Raw genomic sequence first — 25,014 nt, forward strand, 5'->3', positions numbered from 1 at the left:
GGAGAAGGATAAATTAAAGGAAAGAGGAAAGAGAGAGAAAAACTCCCTTGCGGCTGCCTGGTGTCATAGTGAGCTCCCCAGATGAGGGTCCTGCCTTGGGGCACCCTGCGCAGCAGTGGGGACAGCGAGGAGGAGGAGGTAGTCACACTTTTCCTCCCCTCAGGACCCCCGCTGTCAAGCTGGCCCCGCAGCTGGCATAGGCAATGCCACAGCAGCAGCGCGTCCCCCACTCCAGCAAAGCCAGTGTGTGTGGCCCGTGGGCACACAAACAGCTCCTGGGAGGAACAAACCAGGAACATCCAGAGCAGGAGAAAAATACAATTTATTTACAAGTAGAAACACTTTAAAAATGCCACCTCACCCCACCCCTGCTGAGGGCAGGAACAGGCAGGGGGGACCTGGGGTCCTGCCTGGGGCTGCGACTGCAGGTAGGGTGGGTGTCAGTCCCTGCCCTGCTGGGGCTCGGCCCCCCCATCCACAGGGGCTCCCAAACACAGGGAGGAGTGTGGTGGCCCTGGGGACGCTCCATCCCGCCTCTGTCCCGGTCCCTGGGGCTGCAGGATCCCCCCGGGGAGGGCTCAGCCCCAGCCTGGCGTAACCACACAGCAATGACTGGTGCTGTGCACAAATATCGGGGTCACCCTCTGTACCCCACTGCCTGCACCCACGGGTGTTTCCAGCCCACAGGCAGCCCCCGGGGGAACAGCCCCCTCCTGGCCTCGTTCCCCTGCGCATCCCTCCTGCCCTGGGCTAGGTCCTAGGTGGGTGCAGGAGGGGGGCGATGGTGGGTGCAGCAGGAAGGGTGCTGGGGCCCTGCCACACTCGGGGGAGCCCCAGGGGCATCGGTGGGACGTGCGGGGCAGTGACACGAGGGGAAGGTGGCCCCATCTATTCCCCCCCTGGTGCTGCTGGGCCCTGGGGACGTGCCCGCAGCACTGGGGGGGGGGGGGGGGGGGGCAGGGAGAGGTGAGGGGGCAGAGCAGGGGATGGGGGAACCTCAGAATTTCGTGTCCTTGAGCGATCGGCGACTGGCCTGGAAGGGACAGAGCAAAAAGGGGACGTTAGCGACTGTGACCAACCCACCGCCAGAGCCCCGTGACAGCAGGTCCCCCTGTTGCCCCCCACGAGCCCAAGGCACCGGGGTGAGCACGTGCTTCCCCTCCCGTGTGTCCCCCCGCACCACGGGGGGCTGCCGGTACCTACCTTGCCCTTGGGGGACTTGGCGGTGGCGATGCGGGGCGAGCGGCGGGCGCTGCCGCGGGGCGAGTTCTTGGTGGTGGTTTTCCGGCCGGCTGCCCGGCGCAGCAGGCTGTTCCCCAGCTTCTTCGGGGTGTTGAGGATGCTGAACGCCATCGACTGGCGTCTCTCAGCCTACGGAGGAGGACGCGGGCCCGTGAGCTCAGGGGCAGGACGGGGGGGGTCCCTGGTCCCCCCCACTTTTTCCTCTCTGGAGCTCGCTGCTCCAGGCCCTGCTGCCTGGCACGAGCCCCTCACCTGTTTGCTGGGGGCTTGCTGCTCGCTCCTCTGGCTGACCTGGGAGCTGCGCCGCTCACTGCGGTCCCGGGGGGTCTGGGGACGTGGGAAGCAGCTGGTTGGCTTCTTGGACTGGAAAAGAGGGGACAAGCCAGGACTGTCACCTGGGGAACAAGAGCCCTAGGGCCACCCTTCCCGGGGAGCTGGTGGCAAGGAGGGGAACCGAGGGGCTGCGGGGAGGGGATGGGGATCGAGGGCAGCAGAGCCTGGGGAGTGGTGCAGGGAAGGCAGAAGGCTCAGACCTTTGCCGCTTGAGCTGCCTCCTGCCAGCTCTACCCCAGGAGGAGCCGTTCCCAGGGGCCCAGCAGCCCCCTCCACATCTGGAGAACATCTGCAGCTGTCCACCACTCCCCTTTGTCCCCAGCCTGGCTCCTGGGGAAGCTGGGGACCAGCCAGGGTGCTTGCGGCAGGCTCAGCTCACCTCGGGGGTGTCGGGGCCCTGGTGGGACTCGTCCGAGAGGCGCTTCCTTTGCTGCCGGGTGGTGATGCCGCCGGCCCAGACCGTGCCCAGGGTGTTGCGCCGGGCGGCCGTGCCGGCGGCGATCTGCAAGGGCTGCATGCTGGCACGCCGCAGCGTCTCCTTCGGGTCGCCCGTCTTCATCTCCTCGTCCGTGATGGTCCCCAGGGAGTTGGAGGGCTGGGGAGGTGATGCAGAGGTGTTGCCAAGGGGTGACCATCAACGTTCCCCCTGGCCCTGTGTGCCCCCAGGGCTGCCCGCCAGCCCCTCTCCGTCCCCCTCACCCCCTCCTGCGGGCAGCAGAGGCCGGGAAGGGGCAGCCCCTTTGCCCCCGCTCCCCTTACCCTGCTCTCCAGGGGGTAGCAGGTCTTCAGGTGGGGTGGGCAGGCTCGGTTACGCTGCTGTAGCTCCGCAATGCGGTTCCAGTCGTCCAGCTGCTCCGGCTCATCCTGGCACGTGCCCAGGTAGATGCTGCTCCGGCCTAAACCCAAAGCAGGGAGGGCTGAGGGGGGGTCCCAGGCAAGAAATGCCCCCTCCCGCTTCCCCAAGCCAGGACAGAGTCTCCCATCCAGCAGCCCAACCACCCAACCTGCCCCCACGTACCGAGGCTGGAGCTGCTCCCCCCCTGCAAGCGTCTCAGGGAGCTGCGAGTGACCGGCCGGTAGCCGGGGAGGCCCAGCAGTGCCGAATTGCCGGGGGTCTCCTGCGGGGAGGAGGTTTCCAGCTTGACGAGGGAGTCCTGGGAGGGGAAGCTGGTGAGGGAGCGGGTGGAGGTGGCTGAGCGCAGCCGGCCTTTGCCGGGGGCGGCGTTTGGGGGCCGTGCCGCCGGGATGCTGCAGAAGGAGACGTCGGCGCTGTCCGGTTCCTCGGTCTTGGCCTGTTTCTGGGAGGAGGAAATCCAGAGATCATAGAACCATGGAATGGTTTGGGTTGGAAGGGACCTTTCAAGGCCATCTAGTCCAACCCCCCTGCCATGGGCAGGGACATCTTCAACCAGAGCAGGTTGCTCAAAGCCCCATCCAACCTGACCTGGAATGTTTCCAGGGATGGGGCATCGACCACCTCTCTGGGCAACCTGGGCCAGTGTTTCACCACCCTCAGCATAAAACATTTCTTCCTTATTTCTAGTCTGAATCTACTCTCCTTTAGCTTAAAACCATTACCCCTTGTCCTATCGCTACAGGCCCTACTAAAAAGTGTGTCCCCATCTTTCTTATAAGCCCCCTTTAAGTACTGGAAGGCTGCTATAAGGTCTCCCTGGAGCCTTCTCTTCTCCAGGCTGAACAACCCCAACTCTCTCAGCCTTTCCTCACAGCAGAGGTTCTCCAGCCCTCAGATCATTTTTGTATCCCTCCTCTGGACCTGCTCCAACAGGTCCCTGTCTCTCCTGTGCTGAGGACCCCAGAGCTGGACGCAGAACTGCAGGGGGGGTCTCACCAGAGCGGAGCAGAGGGGCAGAATCCCCTCCCTCGACCTGCTGGCCACGCTGCTGGTGATGCAGCCCAGGACACGGTTGGCTTTCTGGGCTGTGAGCGCACACTGCTGCCTCACATCCAGCTTTTCATCCACCAGTAGCCCCAAGTCCTTCTCCACAGGGCTGCTCTCCATCCCCTCATCCCCCAACCTGTATGGATACCGGGGATTACCCCCACCCAGGTATCAAACCCCCCAGCCCATCCCAGGGTGACCCTCGGCAGGGGCTGGAGCAGCCCACGGGGTGCTGTGCCCTGCGGCTGCCCGGCTGCTGTCCCGTGGGGTAAGAGGCAAAGAGGAGGGGAGGAAACAGATTAAAAGCCATCCCTGTGTAAGCCTCTGGTCCCCAGAGAGCCCCCAGGCTGCAGGGCACAGCAAACCGCACATCCCTGTCCTCAGCACGGAGATCCTCCCTGCCCCACGGATCCCTCCCTGCCCCACGGATCCCTCCCTGCCCCGCACCCAGGGGCCGCTCACTTTCGTCATGGTGATGTTGATGGTGGTGCGGCGCCGGGCCGAGCGGGTCTTGCACCCGGAGTCAAGCGAGAGGTCGCCCAGGGAGCCGGCGCTGCTCTCCAGCTGGGACCGTGTGCGGCTGGGGATGGGGGTGAAGTAGAGGCTCTCCAGGGACTCCACCTTGCGCGGCAGCCGCCGGGACACCGGCGACTCTTCGCTGCCTGGCGGCACCGCCGAGGCCTCCGACTGCGAGCGGCCAGGCTTCCTGCAGAGACGGGGCACGAGGGCAGCGCTGACTGGCTTACCGGGCCATCGGGGAACAGAGAGGACTGGGGACACCGGGGTTTTGTGGCGCTGACGGCAGGACAGGCTGTGCCGAGCCGCGGCGTGTCGGTACCTGGTGGAGTTGAGCGGCTGCGCTTCGTCGAGGCTGAGGTCGAGGCTGTCGGCGCTGAGATCGGCAGGGTTCTGGCGGAAAGTCTCCCGGCCCTTCAGCGTGTCCGTTGCCACCTGGAACTTGCCGAGTTCCCGTAGCTGCCGATCGGCAAACTCCACCTGGGTGGGAAGCAGGGAGGGTTGGATCCTCCAAGCGAGCTGGCAACGGAGGCGAGGAGGAGGAGGAGGAGGAGGGTGAAGCCCCGCTGCACTGTGCCCACCTGAGCCTCCAGGCTGCGGACCTGGCTGGTGAGGTTCCTGCAGCTCAGCTCCGACTCCTTGGCCTGCAGGATGCTCTGCTGCAGCTCCTTGGCCAGCCTCTCCGATTCGGTCCGGAGCTCCGCGTTCTCCTTCTGCAGCTGCTCCATGGCCTTCAGCTTCTCCGTCAGGTCCTGGTTCTGCTGCTTCTTTGCGTCGTAGTAAGTTTTTGCCTTCTCCATCTAGGATGTCAAGGAGAGAAAAGCCGTCGAGCTTCCCCGTGGCATGCTGCCCGGGGAGACGGGGACGGCGGGGCCGTGCCAGCCCCCGGCATACCTGGCCCTTGTAGTGCTCGGCTGCCTGCTCCTTCTGGGCGAGCTGCGCCTGCAGCTCTGCCACCTTCTCCTGCTGACGGGTGGTCTCTGCCTGGAGCTCCCCTTCCAGCACCTGCGGGCAGGGAAGAGACCGGCTCAGAGGCACCCTGCACCCCCACCTTGCGCGACCGAGCCCCCAGGGCAGCCACCAACAGCTCCAGGGCTGTCCAAGAGCTCAGCCCCCAGGTTTTTGGTCCCTGTTTACCTTAACTCTCTGCTGCTGGGTTCGGGTGGTCTTCTCATGCTGGGTCAGCTTTTTATTCAGCTCCTCCACCTGGAAGAGCACAGCTCAGTGAGACCAGCTCCAGGCACAACACTCCCGTCTACAACCCTCCCGTGGAGAACCACGTCCCTCCTCTCCGGCCAGTGCCAGGGGCAGGACCAGGAGGAGGTTTCCTGGCCCTGGGGGCTGTTCAGCAGTGCCCACCACTGAGGAAGCTCCAGGCTGCGCTCCCCAGCCAGCAGCACAGCCAACCGCCTCACGTTAGTCTCTGCGGGGAGGAGGTTTGTGCTACCTAAGCATAAGGAGCAGCTGGAAGCGGAGCCGAGACCCCTTTAGGTGGGTGGGCGAGGGAAGACAGTGCAGTTACACAGTGCCCCGTCTCTGGAGCAGGCATTACTGCTGCCAGCTGTTTGTTGTCGGGGTAAGAGCAGGATGCCCAGCATGCCGCGGGCATCCTCCATGCCAAACCTCAAGCCACGCAGCTCGAGGGGGACCCATGCCCACTTGGGGCGGAGGCATCCCACCCCCAAGGAGATGCTGCTGTGGTTCAAGAGTGGAGGGCGACTGCTTGCAGCTCGCTCAATGCGCCTGCGGGACGTGACACCATGGAAGGGCCGAGGACCAAGGAACCCCACGAGGACCCCAGCCACGGCGGGAGCCCCAGGCGTGGGCAGGTGCCTCGTAAATCCTTCGGCAGCGAGTGCACTCACCGCCCGGGTGCCTGCGAGCTGCGGTCCAGCGGGTCGGCTGTCACTCTCGGCAAGGGGAGATGGCTGCCAGACCCCAGCTGCTGCAAGCTCCTGCCCGGCCCAGCTGGGCTCTCCCTGCTCCAGGGGACACTCAGTGGAGACCCCAGCCCCACCAGTCACAGCCATGAGGCCTCTGTGGGGTCCCTGAGCAGCTCAGGCTGGGACTGGGGGGGCAAACTAAGCTGGGCAGGGAAACAGGGCTTTTCCATTGTCGTTTCCCAAGTGCTAATCCACACCATGTCTGTGATTGATGCTGCTGCAAAGCATCCCACCTCTGGCCACATCTGGACTGCACAGCCCTCTCCTCCCAGCACCAGCCATTCCTGCCGGCTGGGCGAGGAGCTAACCTCAGTTAAAGAGGGTGGGAAAAAGGGATGGACAGAAGGAATGGGGTATCCCAGCTCCCCCCAAATCCCCTCTCCCTGAGGACAAGGTGTCACAGGAGGTCCTGTGTCAAGGAGCCCTGGATGCTCTCGGCAGCCGGTCACCGCCAGCATGCTGCCTGTGGCATGCCCCAGGGCCATGCTGGGAAGGCGAGAGCGAGAAGCCGTGCCGAGCCACGGGCACCACTGAGTGGGCAGGCGGCAGGATTGGACCCCAGTTCCTACTCCCACAGAGGCAAAGGCGCAAGTGCAAAGACCCAGAACCAAGCACCCCACGGCTGGGTCCCCACCGCAAACAGTTCACGAGAGGAGAAGGTGGCTCCGGTGGGAAGCGGCAGCAGCTAGGGCCATGCACCGTCACCTTTTAAGCAGCCAGCACTTCGCATGCGTTACCTGCTTAGCTTGTTCTTTCCGAAATACTTCTAGCTGCTCCACCTGCGAGCACAAAAGGCAGAAGTGAATACGCGGCCGGCACAGACTGGGCTGCCTTTCCCAGGAACGCCCATCCCCTTCACGCCCGAGCATCGCTTCGGGAGCGCGTCCCAGACCCCCAACTCCTGGGCTGAGCAGGAGGACGAGGATTCAGGGGTGCGCAGGAGACCAAACGCACCCCTTTTCCCGGCGGGCTCCCCCCCCACCCGCAGCCCGGCCGGCGGGGAGGTCGCGGGAACCCCTACCTGAGCCGTCAGCCTCTGCCTCTCCTCCAGCAGCTTCCTCCTCTCTTCCAGCGCCACCGCCTTGCTGCTCTCGTACTCGTTACTCATCGCCTCCAGCTTCCGCGCCGCCTCCTCCGCCTTCTGCCGACTGCCGGCCACCAGCTCCTCCGACGCCGACCGCAGCCGCTCCAGCTCCCGCGCGTGCCGCTCCATGGCCTGGCCGAGCTCTGCCTCGTGCCGCTGCTGCCCGCGGCTCCGGCTCTCGCCGAGCCCACGGTTCTCCTCGGCCAGCCGAGCGTTGGCCTGCTGCAGCCCCGCCAGCCGCGCCGCCTGCTCCGCCGTCTCCGCCTGCAGCCGCTGGATGGCCCGATCCTGCTCTGCCGACCGCTCCCGCAGGGAGGGCACCTCGGCCGCTTCCAGCTTGGCCCGCGCCAGCTCTGCTTGCAAAGCGGCCAGGGCTTTCGCCCTCTGCTCCAGGTCCTGGCGGTGCTGGCTCTCCAGGGAGGCACGCTCGGCCTGAAGCTGCTGGCAAAGGTGTTTCAGCGCCGGCAGCTCCCCGGCGAGCGCCTGGGCACTGCCGAGCTCCTGCTGCAGGGCGGCGAGGAGCTGCTCCTTCTGGAGGCACTTGTCTTGGCAGACCTTCACCTCCTGACGCAGCTCGTCCTCCCGCTCGCTCTGGCAATGGCGGTCCCTCTTCAGGGCCTCGATGGCCAAACGCTGCTTCTCCATCTCCTCCTGGCACCGCTGCACCTCCACCTTCATGAGCGAGCACCTCTCGGCCGCCCGGGAGGCGGCGGTGGCCATCTCCGTCTGCAGCACCCGCAGCCTCTCCTCCAGCTTCTTGCTCTTCTCCGACTCGGCGACGATCAGGCGCTTCAGCTCTTTGCTCTCCCCCTCCTTCTCCGTCACCTGCCGATGGAGGATGGAGACCTCGTGCTCCAGGCTGCCGATCAGGCTGTTCTTCCTCTCCATCTCCTGGACGCACTGGGACACTTGCTCCTTCCAGCTCTCCTCCGACCGGCCCTTCTCCTGCGCCGCGGAGCGGAGGGACGCCAGCTCCTTCTCGGCAGCGGTGATGGCGGTTTTGCTCTGGATCAGCTCCCTGCCCTTCTCCTGCAGCTCCTTCCGCAGGGCCTCCACGGTGCTGTCGTGCAGAGCCTGTGCCGACCTCGAGGCCTCCAGCAGCTTCTGCAGCTCCGACGCCTTCTCCTTCTGCTGGGCCGCTTCCCTCCTCAAGGCCTCCAGCTCCGCTTGCTCCGCTATCGCCGCCTCGGCCGCCGCTCGCTCCAGGGTGGCCATAGCCTCCTGCTGCTCCCTGCACTTCTGCTCCAGCTCCTTCACTTGCAAATGAAGCGCCTGGGTCTCCTTCAGCTTCTCCTGGTAAAGGTCTTGGCTCGAGCTGGATTCCTGCTCCCTGTGACGGGTCTTCTCTTCCAAGCTTTTGAGGGACATCTCCTTTGAGCAGGTGGCCTTGACGCCGTCCCCCTCCGTGTCCCTGCTCCGGGTGGCCTCCGAGAAGCCCTGCAGCTCGTTGTCCGCCTTGGGCACCCGCTCCTTGGCCGCCTCTGCCGAGGCGAGCTCTCCTTTCAGCTTGCTGACCGTCTTCTGCAGGTCCCTCAACTCCTCGCCCCGCAAGACGTTTTTCCGGCGGAGCTCATCCAGCTCCCCTTCCTTCTCCTCCATCAGCTCCCGGGACCGGGCCAGCTCCTCCCGGTGCACCGACCGCTCCACCCTCTGCTCGTTGAGGGAGTTTTGCAGCTGCACCTCCAGCTCTGCCTTGCGGGCTCGCTCAGCAGCGCAGTCCGCCTTGGCCCGTTCCACCTCCTGCCGCAGGCGTTCGGCTTCCTCCTCCCGGTGCGCCAGGTCCCGCCGGTGCTCCCGCAGCATCTCCTCCAGCCTGGCGCCCAGCATGGTCAACTCTCCGGACAGTTTCTTCACCTCCGCCTCCAGCTCCAGCTCCCGCTGCCTGCCGGCAGCAGCCACCCGGGACAGCTCTGCCTCCGTGCTCCGCAGCCGCTCCACGGCAGCTTCCAGCTCCTTGGATTTGAGCTTCTCCTGGGAGAGCTGCTGGGAGACCCCCTCCAGCGCCTCGGCAGCTCTCCGGGCATCTGCCTCCAGCCCGGCCGCACGCTGGGCTGTGGCTTGCTCCGTGACGGCTATCTTCTCCCGCAGGGAGGAGACCTCGGCCCTCAGCTTCTGCTCCTCGCCCTCCTTCTCCTTCGCCCGCGCCCGGGCACTGGACAGGTCGGCCTGGAGGACGGCCAGCCTCTCCTGGTGCTCGGCAGCCAGGCGCTCTGCCCGGGCCTCCAGAGCGGCTGCCTTCTCCTGCTCAGCCTGCAGCCGCTGGCAGGCCCGGCCGTGCTCCCGGCTCAGCGCCCGCATCTCCTCCTCCAGCCGCCCGCGCTCTCCATCTTCCCCTTTGGCAGCAGGGGAGGCTCCCATCGGCTTCTCCCGGCTCTCCTCCAGCGCCCGGCGCTTGGCAGGCTCCTCGCCCCGCTCCTGTGGAGCCGGTTCCCGGCCCTGCGCCAGCTGCTGCCTCTCCGCCTCCAGCTCGGCGATCCTGGCCAGGCTGCCCTCCAGGCTCTCGGCCGCCCGCCTCTTCTCGTCCTCCAGGATGCCCTCGGTGTTCCGCAGGGATTCCTCCAGGAAGAGCAGCCGCTCCTGCAGGCGGGTGTTCTCCCGGGCCAGCCTCTCCCTCTCGGCCAGCCTCTGCTGGCTCTCCTTCAGCCTGCCCTCCAGCTCCCGCAGCTGGGCTTTCAGCCCCTCCGCCGCTCCCTGCTGCCGCTGGGCGCCGAGCTCGAGGATCCTGGCTTCCAGCTCGCCGACCTTGCGGCTCAGCTCAGCCTTCTCTTCTGCCGAGGCGGCCTGGCTGGCATCCTGAGCCTGCGCCATGGCCTGCAGCTGGCTGCTCAGGGACGCGTTGGCCTCCTGCAGGTGCTGGAGCTGCTGCAGGGCAGAGTCCCTCTCCCGCAGGGTCTTCTCGTGCTGGGCACTGAGGGCAGCCAGCCGCCCGGCCTCCCCCTCACTCCTTGCCTCTGCCTCGGCCCCCCGGCCCCGCAGCGGGGTGCCCTGGGGCTCGCCAGCCTCTCGTGCCCGCAGGTCCTGCTCCAGCCTCTCCCTGGCCCGGTGGCTCTCAGCGAGGGAGTTCTGGAGGCTGGCGACGAGGCCGCCCAGCTGCTGCTTCTCCTCTTCGAAGCAGCCGCGTTCGGACTGCAGGGCTGCCTCCCGCAGCTGCTTCTCCTCCTCCAGCCGCAGGACGGTGGCCTGGAGCTCGGCCCCTTTAGCGGCAAGGCTGGATACCTCCTGCTTCAGCTCTTCCAGCTGGCAGAGAGAAGGGGGGAACAAAACACAGACACCCCCAGGCGTTACTCAAGCTGCATCCAACACTCTCACCAGAGACCCACGCGCTACATCCCAGCGGGAGCTGCCCGGCACCTGCCTTCCCTCCCAGCAAACCCGGTGCGCCCCAGCACACCCCGCTTTCCCCTTAGCCTTGTGCCGCTCTGCTCTCTTGGACCAAATGCCTTTTCTTACCGTGCAGGAGCCTCTCCCTCCACAACCGACCTGTGCTACAGGAGGCTGGGGGAGCCAGCAGCTACCTGGGAGTGGTATTCCCAAATTCGGCACAAAAGGGGCTCCCACAGAGTGCTCAGCCCCACAACCCCCACCCAACAGCAGAGAGCAGCCGGCTCTGCCCCACACAGCTTTGCCGTGCATCCCCCCAGCACCCGCCGCTCTCCCCAGCTAGAGGGGTTTTCCATCCAAGCGCTGCCTGCCCTCGCTGCAGGAGCCAGAGGCTCGCTCGAGACACAGCTGTACCTTTAGGATGTCCCCCATGACCTCTCCCTTCTCCTGGGCGCTGCAGTCCCCCAGCTTGGCCAGCTGGTCCTCCAGCAGAGAAATCTTCCCCTGGAGAATCTCGATCTTCTCTTCCGAGCATTTCTGGGGACAGAGACGCGAGTCTGAGCATGATGTGAGCAGAGGGAACCAAGCGAGGGGCAGTGCAGTCACCCAGCTTTAATCGACACCAAGCTTTCCGGCAGCTTTGTCTCAGCAGGCTCAGGGCTTCTCTCCTCGCTGCGAGGACAGCAGCCTGTCCCACCATGGAGAACACTTCCCAGGAGCAGGGAGAGACTCCCCGCAGGAGCCTGCTGTTGCACAGCCTCTCCCCGCGTGCCAGCACAGATGGGCAGGAGGCTCCTGCCCACTCCACCCTGCCTGCAGCCGTCAGGGCATGAGCCAGCCCCAGGAGACATCCCCCAGCTGGGGGGCTACAGGTGCAGCAGAGCAGGGGGCACCCACCACCCAGGTGGGACCCCGGGGCCCCCTCACCTTCTCCTGCAGGGCAGTACGCAGCTCGCTCTCCAGCTGTCCCTGCTTTTCCTGCGACTGCGCCAGGGCCGCGTTGTGCTCCTCCGAGAGCTCGTTCAGGGCTTCCTGCAGCTGGACCAAGTGGCTGGCGATCTCCCGCAGCTGTGGAGGGAAAAATCCCCCATCCCAGCAGAGGGTCAGAGAGTGCCCACGCTGCCCAGGGCTCGGCTCAGCTCCCCTCTCCCGAGCGCTGGGCACCGCAGCATCCACGGACATCCCAGGTCCTGGGTGCCCATGCTCTGCACCTGCAGCACTGCATGCAGGCAACTCTACCCGGCCGCTATTTCCTCCACCACGGTTCCCCTTTGGATCAGGATCTGGAGCCCAAAGCAGGCTCAGTCACGGGGTCAAGGTCACACAAGGCCAGTGGCAGAGCCATAAGCAGCCCAGCAGCCGTCACTGCCATCAAATCCTTCCCCCCTGGGCCCCAACACAAACGACTGGGCTGTGGGGACATGGAGAGGACACAGTGCCCCGTACCTTGAAGGAAAGATCCCCATTCTCCTCGGAGAGCTGGTTGATTTTTCGGTCCATCTGGCCTTTTTCAGTCTTCAGGTCCTGGCACTGCTTGAGGGCCTCGTGCAAGCGCACCATCAGGCTGCAGGAGAGGAGGTCGTTATGCTGTGGCTTAGCAGGGCACAAACAAGGCAGGTGAGGACATTGCTGGGGACAGATGCTGCTGGATATTGCTGAGGAAGCTAAGGTACCAAGGTATCTCTGTGCCGTGGTGAGAAACTACCACAAATTCAGCTCTAAACTGGGTCCCAATACATCACAAAGCGGAGCAGGGATAAGCAGCGTTTGTGCTTTGCATGAGCACAACCGCTCAGAACCGAGGGCAGAGGCAGCTGCAGGACTCCAGCCACCCCTCTCCAAAGTGAAATAAGTGAGAAAAGGACAAAAAAGGCATGGCACCTGCCAGCGGAGGCTGGGCGTCCTTCCCAAGTAAATACGTGACTGCACAGAGACAGGGCAAAGACTGGGACGCAGCGTGGCAGGCAACGGAATTCAAGTGCATGACACAGCCCAGTTCAGATCCGATCAAATTGGATCAAACTGGAGGGCTAGCAACTGGAGAAGGGGCTGGGGTCAGGAGCTGCAATATCACCCTGACAGCTTTCAGTGACACAGAGTCTATCCCAGGCAGGCAAGACCCACGCAGGCAGCGTACCCTTTTCCCACAACAGGGATGGCAGTTCCCATGCTGGCTTTAGGGTAAGGAGCAGGCTGTCAGAACGCACTGCATGGTTTGGGACTGGCTCCCTACCTGCTGCGATAAAAACGGGCTACGAGCCGTAATCGCCCCAACCATGAGGTGCAGCGTGCTGGCTGGCACAACCGTGTCCTAGGCTGCATCAAAAGCAGTGCGGCCAGCAGGTCAAGGGAGGGGATTCTGCCCCTCTGCTCTGCTGAGACCCCCACCAGAGCACTGCATCCAGCTCTGGGGTCCTCAGCACAGGAGAGACAGGGACCTGTTGGAGCGGGTCCAGAGGAGGGACACAAAAACGATCAGGGGGCTGGAACACCTCTCCTATGAGGACAGGCTGAGGGAGTTGGGATTGTTCAGCCTGGAGAAGAGAAGGCTCCAGGGAGACCTTATTGCAGCCTTCCAGTACTTAAAGGGGGCTTATAAGAAAGATGGGGACAGACGACTTAGCAGGGCCTGTAGCAATAGGACAAGGGGTAATAGCTTTAAACTAAAGAAGCATAGATTCAGACTAGAAATAAGGAAGAAATGTTTTACGCTGAGGGTGGTGAAACACTGGCCCAGGTTGCCCAGAGAGGTGGTCGATGCCCCATCCCTGGAAACATTCCAGGTCAGGTTGGACGGGGCTTTGAGCAACCTGATCTGGTTGAAGATGTCCCTGCCCATGGCAGGGGGGTTAGACTAGATGACCTTGAAAGGTCCCTTCCAACCCAAATTATTCTACGATTCTGTGACTGCCGAAGCCATCTCCTCCTCAGGGCGCAGCTGCAGAGGAGGTAGCAGAGAACAAGAGGAGGTTTGCCCTCACCCGTTTAGTGCATTGCTGGGAAAGAGACAAACGACACGGAGTCCAGGGATGTGGGAGTGACAAGGACCAGCCTAGCAGGAGGGAGCGGACGTCCCCGCAGGATTACCTCTCGTTCTTCTCCCTCAGCTCCTCCATTTCCTTGGGCTCCAGCTGGTCTGCAGCTTGCTTCTCGTTGAGCAGAGCCAAGCGATCAATCCGTTGCTGCATCATGGTGATCTGAGCCTCTGGGGAGGGAGCGAGAAAGGGCCCATTACCATCTTTTTATGTCACCTGAACCCCCCCCAACAGCAGAGTGGAGGTTGCCTGTCCTTCTCCCAAGCTGGTGAGGAGCCACTGCACAGAAACCTTTTGCAGCAGAAGACAGAAGAGCCAGGCTGCGAGCACTGCTGCTCAGCACAGGTGTTGCTTCAGTCATGGCTTCTGTTGCCCAGGATATGTAAGGGAATACAAGAGGGAAGAAGGAACCTGCAGTCTCCGCATGCGCCTGGGGAAATCCCCAGTGCAGAGAGTGTTTTAGATGTGGATGCCGAGACTCCTACGCCTGCCAGCCTGCTCCAAATCATTTGGCAGGGGGACAACCAGCCATCTCCAAGAGGAGCTCAGCGTTGTTACAACAGCATCAGAGCTGTCTTGGCTCCCACCAGCAAGGCTTTCTGCATCACCCTTTGTTCCAGACTAACAGGCAAGGGTCCCCTTGGCCCACTATGGAGCAAGGCACAGCAAACCCCAAGCTACCCTGTCTGCTCTGGGAAGCAGAAAAGCTCCAAAGCCACAAGCTGTGCTCACCTGGGGTCTGGCAGGATGGACTGTGCATGAGCACAGTCATGGTAGGGTCAAAGCTGTAACAGAGTCACAGAAACCAGGCAAGGTGCCAGCCCTCGAGAGCCCTCCCCGCGCCCCAGGACATCCCGCTAGCGACTGACCCTTCTCTGTGATGAGCTTGCGATTCTCTGCCAGCTCCACCTCCAGCTCATCCCGGTTCTCTCTCTCAACAGCCAGCTGCTTCTTCAGCCGTCGCAGCTGAAACTGGGGGGTCTGCATGACATCCCCCATGGGCGAGGATGGAGAGCCGGAGAGCGTGCTGCAGAGAGGCACACCACATAACTCAGTTATCCGGAGCCAACAGCGGGGCACAGTCCCTCCCCGTGCAGCCAGACCTGCTCTGGTTCCCCCATCTCAGAGGCAGGTTCAGAGCAATAACTCTGATCCTCGTCGCCTGGGCAGAAAGGCCGCTCTCCTCATCTCAATTACAGTAACACCAGCCTCTAAATGTCTTGCATGCACGTACAAAACCCGTTCCAGGGCAAAGCATCCATCTCCCTTCGCACCATAGCTGGAGCCCCACCGCAGAGCATTCACTGCTTGCTAGAGAGAAACTCCTTTAGCACATCCAGCAGCGACACAAGCCTGGTCCTCCCAAACCCACCCCAGGGCAGGAGAGGACCACAAGCTGCTCTGGGAAGTGTCTGTGCTCATTAGGCTGAAACGAGCAAGGCTAAGAGGAGTTAATTACAGCCCAACCTCACCCCACCGCCGTACATCCCCATATCAAGCCTAAGGAATTTGCAACAGGACAGCACCGCGAGAGAAAGGGGGTCTCTGTCAAGTCAGCATGCACCCTGGCTAAATCTCTGGGTCCTAGCAGCTGCCTTGTCCATTCCCCCCCTTTCACTCACCCCCCCCCCAGCAGCCAAGAGGCTGGGGACATACTTGTTGGCGCCGGAGGAGGAGGAGGAGGAAGAGGAGGAGGAAGCAATCTTCTGCAGTTCCAGGAAACGCACCTCTCGCTTGTGCGGGAGGGAGAGCAGCGGGGAGTGCTCCTCAGAGCTGCTGCTGGATGCGCTGGACGAGGATGGCGGCGCTGGAAATCACAAGGGAGAAGCAAGTTGTGATCTTCACATTAATACCAGAAGGGAGGGTTTAGCAGCTGAAATCCCAGGTGCGCAGGGACCACAAATTCCAGCGATCAGCCCAGCCGAGAAAGCCATAAACCTGCCTTACATCCCTGTCCTGCCAGTTCCACGGTCCTGCCCTGGCACTCCACTCCCACCACAAAGCTGTGGGCATCCCACCTGCCTCGCTCCTCCAGGGAAAGCAGCATGCACCGCAAAGGCTGGGATGCTGCCGAGTGGGAAGAGCCCGGCAGGTATAAGGCAGCCCTACTCTTAAAGAAGAGCTTACAAGGAACCACGTCGTAGTGCTCAGTCCTGGGGTGCGGGGATCTGGATGGTGTTGCTGCTCTTACGGCTTGGCAGCTATAGCAGCACAAATGGGGAAAAAAGCCCAGTGTTTTTATACTCTAGAAAAGGCTCATCCTTGCCGGTTAGGTGCTGCCGGCATGGGAGCTGTATGGAAAGATGCCAGCAGTGCTCAGCACTCACAATATCCCACTGCTGCTCTCTGCAAGGTTATGGACTGTTTCTGTCCCACTCCGAGCTGGCACTTGGACATCACTACAGCAAACACGTTAACCTGTCGGTCTTACCAGGGCGCTGCATTGGTGCCAGCTAGGAGAAAAACGTGCCCAATGCCTGCTCTGCCTGCACAAGGCTTGGCCCGTTACTCCAAGCTGGTGCCACAGCAGAGGCAGCCAGGGCCTGGCGCTCACCTTTCCTCTGCAGAAACGACTCCAGATTCTCATTCAGGCTCTCCTCATTGTCCAGCACAAATTTGAGGATCGATGCCAGCTCAACCTGTGTTGGAGGAGCCACAGGGTCAGCAACTCTGCTGCAGCAGCTGCGGTTCGCAGGCAGAGTGGTGCCAGCCAGGCAACGACCACAGCAGGCTCGGGGCAGCGGGCAGCTCCCTGCCTGCCCGTGCCTGCACTGGCAGGTAGCCACGCTCACAGTCACAAGCCTTTGATTGCCCAGAGCACTGCAGCACCCACCCCATCTTTCAAGGGCACCCAAACACGAGGGCAGGTCTCAGAGCACCCCCGAAAGGCACCTCCGCTCCCCCACACACCCCTGGTCCAGAGGGGGAACCCAGAAGGAATTACCTGAGTCTTGTAGTCAAACTCATACCACTCCCTGGGGCTCTTGCAGCTCATGGAGGTGTGATACAGGAGCAGCACGGCCACCTGGAACGAGGCAGGTAAGCGTTACCGACCCCAGGTTGGTCACCGGCACATCGGTGCCGGCTAGGAATAAAGCGTGCCCGGCAGTTACCTTGGCCAATGCCAGTTCCTCTCCCTCCAGCAGTTTCTGTGCCGAGACCAGGTTCTCCGTGGCCGATTTGTGCTTGCAGTGCTCTGCAACGTGAAGCAGGATTCCCAGTCACGCAGGAGTCCCTGCCGCTGGGCACGCTGCCTGCCAGCCCGTGGCATGTGTCCATCCCCGTGGTGACGCGCTTAGGCTGAGAGGCACCGTGATGCATCCCCAAGGAGAAGGGGCACAGGCGGGGAGGCACAGGGCAGGCTGGGCTCCAGAGCTGAGCCCCCAGTGCTCAGCCTCTGCCATTAACTCTGACGGGGGCTTTTTTCCCCCTCTCTGACAACTTGCCCCTCAGTCCCAACCTCCCCACCTCGCCCTCGGCATCTCTCTGCACCTTTTGCCTCTCCACCACCAGCCCAAACCGAGTCCCATCTATGGAGGGTGGGATATAGTGTCTCCCCTTCTAAGGGAGGCAAGCAAAAGTGCAAGAGACTTCCCGTATCTCCTCCCAGGGTTCCTGCTTAGATAAGGGTTTTCCAGCAGGATTTGAGCAGCTTGAGGCCAGGCACCGGGTGAGGAATGCTGCCCCAAAGCAGCATCACCAGAGCAGCCACCAGCACCCTGCCCTTCACCCCCTGGACTTCCTTTGCACCAAGCCTGGGCTCCGGCAAGGATTTCCATCGGGAAGCTTTCCTTCCCGCACGCTGCCACAGGGTCACGGCAGCTCTGCCTGCACCTCGTGAAGCTGCTGATGCAGCGGGGGGGTCACTTGGGGGAAGGGGAAGCCTGCAGACACAAGACCAGACCCCCGCAGGGGTAGGGGGCACCGAGCAGGGGCGGCCGCTTCCCCCGGCGGAGGCTCTTACTCTGCAGGAAGCCGCGGATGAAGGAGATCCTCTCCGGCAGCGGCTGCTCCAGCACAGACTCCCCCTCCTCGCTCCTGTGGCTAGAAGAGCGCACGGGTTGCGTTAATGTTTTGCCGAGGGATTTAAACGAACGGTGCTTTTTTTTTTGCAACAGAGCTTGCCGAGCGAGGGGCTGGCTCTCGGGCAATGCGACGCCAGCCTGCCCTACGCCCTCATGCCAGGGCGGGTGGTGAAGCAAAAGCCAGCCACGCCATGCCCGGGAGCAGGCGCAGACGCTCCCCGCAGCCCCAACAAACATGGCTGCGTTTGGTGAGCAGCCGGAGCCGGGCAGCTGGCCCCCCCGGAGCGTGTGCCGGAGCGCTGCCGACCTCCGCCGCTTCCTCCTCTGCCTGCCAGCCCCGGCATCCAGCGCGGCAGAGGGAGCCGGCGGCATCCCCGCCAGCCAGGGAGGCACCGTGGGGGCCGGGGGTCGCACGTGGAACCGGGTGGTTTTCTTGCTATCGCGAAGCGTCACCGTTTTGGAGACACGCGCGGACCCCACTCCCCTCTGGGTTGCTGCCCTGGAGCCCACGTTGGATTTTGGAGTGGGGGAGCTGAAGCTGTCTTTTGTGGCTCTTATTTGAGACCATGCTCTTCCTCAACAGCTGCCAGCTCAAACAGAGACCGTGTGCCTAAAACCCGTGCCAGCTGTGCTCGACCGGCGCTGCTTTGGTACCTTCGGTTACTCCCGGCGTGCCGAAAGCAGGGACTTGGCCCCGGGAAGGGGCTGGCACAAGGATTTTCTCATCCTCACGGATTTCCCAGCCTGTCTCCTGGTGCTGTGGGGAGCTCCTCAGCTCAGCTGGCTGCCATGGTGGCCGCCCCACTTATCAAGCTATGGTCAGGCCTGTTCAGTGAGCACACGCCGCTGGTGATCCCAGCTAATCTGAGCTGGAGCACAGACCCAGGAGATTAACCAGGTCTGACTAAATATATCCCCGGTGCAGGCGGCTCCTTCCTCCCCACCCACCACAGGCAGATCCCTGCTCCGAGCAGGCTCTCGTTACACCGTGCAGGAGGTAATTATAGCAGACAGGCTCCCACAGAGCCTCCCGCCGGAAGGGTTTGAAAGCAAAGCCGCGCTCGGCGCTGAGCGGCTGCCTCACGCCCTCCCAATTTGCCTCACCAGCTCGTTAACGACGCACAGCCGGAGCGGAGTGTGCTCGGTCCTAGCTCCAATGCCCATTATGGCTTGCAGGTTTTAATTGCCCTTGCTCACAGGCAATGAATGCGGCTCCTGATGGAGGCTTTTCCTCCACCCCTGCCCAGCCACCCTGGCTCCCGGGACAGAGCAAACAGGCTCCATCCTGCCCGTATCCTACTCGGAAGCAGCCCGATGTCCCCAGAGAACAGGAGTGCTTCATGGGGCAGGAGCTGTCATTCTTTAAGCTGCTTTACAGACCCAAGGCTTCCTCAGGATCCCGAGGCTGCGGCTCAGGAAACCTTGCTGGGCTGTTTCCTCACCCGAGCAGCATTTATGGAAATAAAGCATCTCCCACGCAGCTCCGGGAGCCCCCGCACTGCTGGTATCAGCCCTCGGCTCTTTGCTTCGACGCCAGGAGTAAGCCCAGACATCAGTGCCAGATGGTGATAGCAAGCCTCAAATGACAGAAACTCTGGCCAAAATCCTACCTGGGCAGCTCCACAGGCAGACCCCGGCCACACAATGGGCAGCCCCTGCCTGCAGGGCAGGCAGGGGAGCAGACCCTCTCCCAGCTACCTCGAGTGGGTTTGTTCTCGAGCCTGAGCTGTAGGCAGAGCCCCGGTACATCATCTACGTACGGAGGCTTCCAAGGAAGGCAGCCCAAAAGGTTCATCGTCCCACACGCAGTGGGTTTACATGCAAAGGAGCCACAGTGTGAAGACACAAGCCCTGTGTTTCATTGCAGCGGGTTTCAGAGCACACCCGGCAGCAAGTGCTGCTTACGTAGGTGCTGTTGCTTTACCGGAGCCTCACATGGAGGAGCCAGAGATCCACCATCGGGTCTGCCAGGACCCCGCTCCCACCCTGCCTGGAGAGGGACCGTGCTTGCAGCTGGAGGAGACTCCTGGGAGCTGAGGCTGTGGCTCCGGGAGGCAGCCCAGCATGTGCTCGCTGCCGCCTTCCAGCCAGCCAGGTGCTTCGGAGAGCACATCCCAGCTCCCTGTACTCACATTTTGTTGATGATCCTGATGAAGATGCTGCAGTCCTGGAGCTGTGACAGATCATCGAGGGGATCAGTACAAACTTTTGTGCTGTTCACCTAGAAATGGGGTGAGATGGTCAGAAGGCAGAAGCCAACACCACGCCATGCTGTGCCACCTGCCACCTCCCGGTCCTGGCAGGGGATGGTGAGACCGGTCTGGGTGTGAGAGCAAAGCCAGCCCTTCCAACCACCCCTGCCCTGTCCAGGCAAAAGCTGAACGCAATCCCCATGGCTCCACAGCCAGGCAGGCCAGCATGGGTGTCGATTATCACGCTGTGATGCATCGCACTACACGGCACTACTTTGCGAGGCAGATCCAACGGCCCCTTTATGGTCCAGCTGCTGCTCACTTCCCAAGCCTGCTGCCTGCTCCAGGCTCGGCTCTGGATCCCGGGCAGTTTCCACAGCCAGGCCAAGCTGTTCCGGCATTTCTGGTTACTCAACAGGAACAGTGAGCAAGGCTTCTCCTGCAAACACCCACCTGCCCGGGAATGGCAGGGACTCAGCCACCCCGGGACCTGCCCCAGCCACAATCCCTCCCTTGACCGGCCCCGGCATCGTGCCCCCGAGGAGCTGCCGGTGCCGGCAGCAGCTGGGACCCACCCCGGCAGCATGTGCCACCTACGGAGCAAGCTACGGCAGAGGAGAGGGAGGCTTTACCCAAGTGAGGAGAGCCGCGGCTCTCGCGCCGTGAAGAGGCATCTTTGCGAGGCTGCCAGGTGACTGCCCGGACCTAGGAATGCCAACAAAGGGGGAAAAAAAAAAAACCAATTAAGGCCAAACACAGTAATTACATTAATATACAGCTTGCACACAGCACCAGGCATTCATGTCTGTCAAGGGAGGATCTACCCACTGTGCCTGGCCGGCTGTGGGTTGTACGGAGGTGAGCAGCCGACATCCTCCTGCTTTTCAGCAGGCACTGAGCGGGGAGCAGCACTGTCAAGCGGCAGCCAAGTCCTCTCCCACAGCCCCCCCAGGATTTACCCCCCGGAGATCGGGATCCTGATGAACAAGGCTCAAGGGAAAACCGCTGCTCAGGCTCCTTGTAGCCAGCACCTCCTGCTGTGCCTCCTTCCCTCCCCCTCACCCCCAAACTTCTCTGAAATTTCTTTTAAGAGAAATTTAAAGGCCTGGCACCCCGGGAGCCCGCTCTGATCCCGTGCCCAGGCAGGTCCCCCTCGCCACCGGTTTCAACCCTGGCCCCCCGAGGAGGAGGGCAGTGTCCCATCAGGCCCGTCTTTCAGGTCACACCATGGCGGCACAAAACAACCGGTCATGGCTCGGGCCAGCTGACACCGGCGGCTGCCATCACCCCGAGGGATCCTGCCCGCCCGCCTCACCGTGGGGCACCACGCGTGGCCGAGGCCTTCTCCATGGCTGTGCCCAACCACCGGGCTCCCCTGCCTGCGGCAGGCTGGAGGCAGGGAGCCTGACCTGGGCATCCAGCGGGCTCCTGGCACAGGGGCTGGCAGCTCGTCGGCACTTGCTGCCCACCCAGGGATGGCATTCCCCCTGCCGCCGGTCACGGCTGAGAACCGGTATCACTGCCGGGAAGCCCCGGCATGCCAGGAAAACTCACCTCCCTCTAGAAAACATGAGCACCAACTTTAGAGAGAAAGGCAGCGTGGTTCAAAGCACAAAAATCTGGCATGTGTAGGGATGCCATGCCAAAAGCCACGGTGGTCCTGCGGGATGGGCAAGAGCAGGAAAAAATCCCCCAGCACTGTGCCAAGAGGCAGCCAGCCCCAGCAGGATGAAGCAGCTACAGATCACGGCACGGCCCTTGGGGAGCAGAGGGGGACTGGGGAGCAGTGGCAAACAAGCACCCAAACCGGGCAGGTCAACCAGCTCTGGCCGAGAGCATGGTGGGAGCCATGGAGAATGCAGCAGGCTGCCAGGCCTTGGCAGGGGGAGGGATCTCCCGCGGACCTCATGGTGGAAGGAAATTTAAAAAGAGAAAGAAAAAGGAGGGAACCCAGGCTGCTGGGGGACCAGAGACAGCCCTGCCTGCCCGGCAAGGGGCTGAGCTCCCACCGTGGTACTGCCCGCAGCAGCTCTGGCTTCCTCCCAGCTGTGTGGCCACCAGCCCCCAAAACACTGGCAGGGTGGGAACCGGGATTCCCTGGTCGCCCACCTCCCCAGCTGCCACGACCCCCAGCTGCTGGGACCCTCGGGGGGCAGGCAGGCTGCCCGCTCTGCCCCCGGCCAGGCACCGCCGCGGGGGCTGGAAGGAGCCTGCAAAGGTCACTTGGCCCCAAACAAGCCCGGCGAGGCAGCAGCCAAGCCGTCGGAACGCTGCCAGCTTCCCTGCCTGCTGCCGACAGTGCTAAGGAGAACCACCTGCCGGGGCGGGGAGGTGGGGGGGGGCCAGAACCCGCAGCCGTTCCCGGGAGCGCCCAGCACACCATGGCCACTGGCCGCAATGGCTTTGGGGGGACACGGAGCTCCCACCGCCTTCATGAGCTCAGCTGGGAAGTGCAGGATCCTTGGCGGGACGGGTCCTCCCTCCAATTTGGCTAAAAACCCACTCCTCTGCCCCGCAGCTGCAGCACACAGCCTCTCGCCTCCCACCACCCCTCCAGCCCCACGGCCGGGGGTGCAGCGTGCCTGGGCCAGGATCTCTCCCCAGAAATCCACCTGAAGCCTCCGGGCAAAACACGCGTGCCAGCACTGAACGTAGTCTTCTACCACGGAGGGCCACATCCCACTGAGCACACCCCACCAGGACTGAGCTGGGTTTTACCGGAGCCGGTCTGCAGAAGTGCCGGTGCCCAGCTCCTGCCCTGCTCACAGCCTGGCTCATCGCCGGCGATGTCGCCTTCTCCGAGCCGTGCTCGCCAGAGACAACAACACGACCCTCCGTGGAGACATGCCGCTCGCGCTACGCCTGGATCCGTGCGATGGCAGATGGGAAGCTGTTGGGGAGCCCGGCGTGTCGGCACAAAGCACGGCAGCAGCCATGAGCGCTTTCCAACTGCATCCCCGGGGAGGGGAGATGCGGGGGGGTCAGTGAGGAAGGGTCCCGTTGGACGAGGGGGGGGACACGAGCCCCGACGGCGGTGACGGCCACGGCGGCATTGTCCTTCGCCTCTTTCCCCCAGCGCCCGCTCCGGTCAAAACACGGCGTTACGCAAGCCCGCGCCTCCGGAGCTCCCGAAGCGCCAACCTGCCGGAGGGACGCGCCCGCGGCCCCCCCAGCTATCCCAGGGCAGGGGGTCCCGCTGCAGGAAGCACCCAGCAGCTCACCCAGGCAGGGTGGGCGACCCACGGCAGCCCCCTCCCCGGCCCAAGGCTGGTGTAGGGAGAAGGTGGTGAAAGGCGGGGGGGGTGGGGGGTGTCACAGCCGCCACCCCGGAGCCTGAGCTCCCGGATGTTGGCGAACCCAACTGGGCCGCCCGCGTCCCGACGCGAGTCGGGGATTCGCACCTTGGGAGCTCGCGAGGCGCCGGGGAGGGAACCACACGCTGCAGCGAGGCGGTGGGGTTGGGAGACGGTGAGCTTCGGCTCCCCCGCCTCCCTCCTCCTCCCCCTCCCCGGCCCTCTTGAAAACAAACAAGGAAGACGGATAAAGTCTTTGTTCGGGCCTTACCGGGGGCGCGCAGTGGCCGCCGTCGGCACGCGGGGTTTAATCCGCCATGAGCGCTGGCAGCCGGGGAGGGCCGGAGAGCCAGCGGCCACGCACAAAAGAAAAGTTGTTGGGCTTCTCTTCGGCAGGGCTGGCAGGCGACGGTTCCCCTTCCTGGCCCTGGGCCACCCCACGTCACCGCGCCGAGGCCGCGCTAGTTAAAGGCGCACGGCACAGAAAGCTGCTGCCGCCGCTGCTGGAGCGGCTGTGGGGAAGCGACAACGTCCGACCCCGGCCATGGGTACGCTCGCTGCCGTCACCCCAGGTGACAGAGGGCTGCCAGGGCCGGCACAGACCCATTCCCAGCCCCAGCGTGATGGCAGCACCGGCCACCAGCATCGGCTGCTGGCAGGGAGCGGGGGGGCTTAGCAGGAAAAGGCACTGGGAGTCCCCGCTGCCAGCCCCTGTGTCCCGCTAACCCAGCTGGAGCCATGTGCTGACTGGATCCTGAAAAATTCCCCCTTGATGCCCCCGCCCCGCAGTGGCCACGGATTTGACGGGGACCGGAGCAATGCCGCAACCCACCGCCGGCAGAGATGCCAGCGAAGGCAGCTGGCTGAAGGGGCTGCGGGACCCCTGCCTTCCGTCGGGAATGGCAGCTGCCAGAGCCCTGCCTGCACCCAGGGACCCAGCTGCCTCCTGGGGCTGGCAGGCAGGGGGCAAGGAAGGGATGCTCGTCCCTCGCTGCTGATCCGGAGATCCTCGGGAACCATCCCTGGGGCGTTTGGGCTGCCCCGAGCACGGCGCTCACCGCGCCAGCCAGGAAAGGGCTGAGGAGCACGGTGTGCCGCAGAAAAAGTTCTTTTAAACCGGCCCCGGGGCAGGGGGGCAGCAGAAGAGCCGGCGGCAGGGACATGACTGCTGAACGCCACTGGCAAAAGCTCGGGCTTCCCAAAACAGCCGGGAACCAAAGGGAGACACCCACGAGCCCCCACGCTCCGGGTGGGACCCCCCCCCGGGGAGGGGATGCCGCTGAGCTCGGCCGGAGACTGATGGGAGCTGGTGGCGGGAGCTTTTCCTACCGGATCAGGAGGCAAGGAGTCGCCCGGCCAGCGGACGTCGCGCGGACGAGGTGCAGCCGGCTCGGCACACGGCGACGGGCAGTGTGAGGCAATCCCGGCAAACCGAGGCGGGACAGCAGCCGGCGGGTACCGGTGGGTACTGGCGGCACGCGCAGGCCTTTCTCCGGCAAGGCACCGATCTGGTGCCCGGTGCTGGGCCCAGTGAGGACCTACTTCTTGGGGGTTCCTCCGCCGAGCCCCACGGACGGTGTGAAGGACAGGGAAGGAGGGGGAGGCTCAGCCCCACCGACTGGCACAGCCGGGCCCCTGCGAGCACCGGGCCCGAGATGGCGACACTGGGGGACGGGTACCGGGGCCCAGGCCCCCGCTGTAGGCTGCGGGAAACACCGGGCCCGCTGGGGACGGACGGACGGACGGACAGACATCCCATCCCATCCCATCCCATCCCATCCCATCCCATCCCGCTCCTCCCCGGTGCCCCCCGCCCCCCCCGCCCCGTACCGTGCCGGGGCCGTCGCCGCCTCCTCCCGGATTCAAACGGCAGCTCCCGCCCCCGCCGCCTTCCTATTGGCCGCTGGCGGGGCGGGGCGCGTCACGTGGGAGGGGTGGGCGGTGCCGGGGGGATGAGGACTACGAATCCCGGCGGCCCCCTCGCGGGGAGGGGCGGGGCAGTCCGGGATCTCGCGAGAGCCGCGGGGAAGGACGGGAACGGGTTGCCGTGGCGACGGCGGCGCGCGGGGGGCGGTGGAAGGTACGGGGACACGCGTGGGGACGGGGGTGTCCGTGGGAGGGGAACCC

General features: G+C 63.8%; 1 protein-coding gene across 2 annotated transcripts; it reads right to left on the reverse strand.

Annotated features, from left to right (window-relative positions):
• Nucleotides 1-304: 304 nt before the first annotated feature.
• On the reverse strand, nucleotides 305-24,736 carry NUMA1 (nuclear mitotic apparatus protein 1). Of its 2 annotated transcripts, none has more exons than XM_052812458.1 (26): nucleotides 24,718-24,736; nucleotides 20,227-20,299; nucleotides 19,535-19,623; nucleotides 17,342-17,421; nucleotides 16,491-16,573; nucleotides 16,322-16,402; nucleotides 15,932-16,016; nucleotides 15,034-15,184; nucleotides 14,247-14,404; nucleotides 13,430-13,547; nucleotides 11,789-11,906; nucleotides 11,270-11,410; nucleotides 10,757-10,879; nucleotides 6,959-10,258; nucleotides 6,675-6,716; nucleotides 5,132-5,200; nucleotides 4,889-4,999; nucleotides 4,576-4,794; nucleotides 4,317-4,474; nucleotides 3,941-4,184; nucleotides 2,594-2,873; nucleotides 2,335-2,471; nucleotides 1,955-2,170; nucleotides 1,495-1,605; nucleotides 1,204-1,371; nucleotides 305-1,033 (listed from the first exon to the last, which is right to left on the reverse strand). In XM_052812458.1, the coding sequence occupies exons 2-26, from the start codon at nucleotides 20,266-20,268 to the stop codon at nucleotides 998-1,000; spliced, it is 6,360 nt and encodes a 2,119-aa protein (XP_052668418.1). In that variant the 5' UTR covers nucleotides 20,269-20,299; nucleotides 24,718-24,736; the 3' UTR covers nucleotides 305-997. The 2 variants fall into 2 exon arrangements, with proteins under 2 accessions (XP_052668418.1, XP_052668417.1); XM_052812457.1 differs by lacking the exon at nucleotides 24,718-24,736 and adding an exon at nucleotides 23,159-23,364.
• Between the last annotated feature and the right edge of the window lie 278 nt (nucleotides 24,737-25,014).

This window comes from Harpia harpyja, chromosome 17, assembly GCF_026419915.1.
Source record: "Harpia harpyja isolate bHarHar1 chromosome 17, bHarHar1 primary haplotype, whole genome shotgun sequence".
NCBI lineage: Eukaryota > Metazoa > Chordata > Aves > Accipitriformes > Accipitridae > Harpia > Harpia harpyja.

Excerpts from the sequence above, each read along its gene's own strand:
- NUMA1 (XM_052812458.1), bottom strand. The coding sequence starts at position 20,268 with ATGCCTCTTCACGGCGCGAGAGCCGCGGCTCTCCTCACTTGG. Across the intron at positions 13,548-14,246 it reads CAAGCTCATCACAGAGAAGG|AGGCTCAGATCACCATGATG; the intron begins GTCAGTCGCTAG and ends CTCCCTCCCCAG. Across the intron at positions 10,880-11,269 it reads GTACTGCCCTGCAGGAGAAG|AAATGCTCGGAAGAGAAGAT; the intron begins GTGAGGGGGCCC and ends CTCTGTCCCCAG.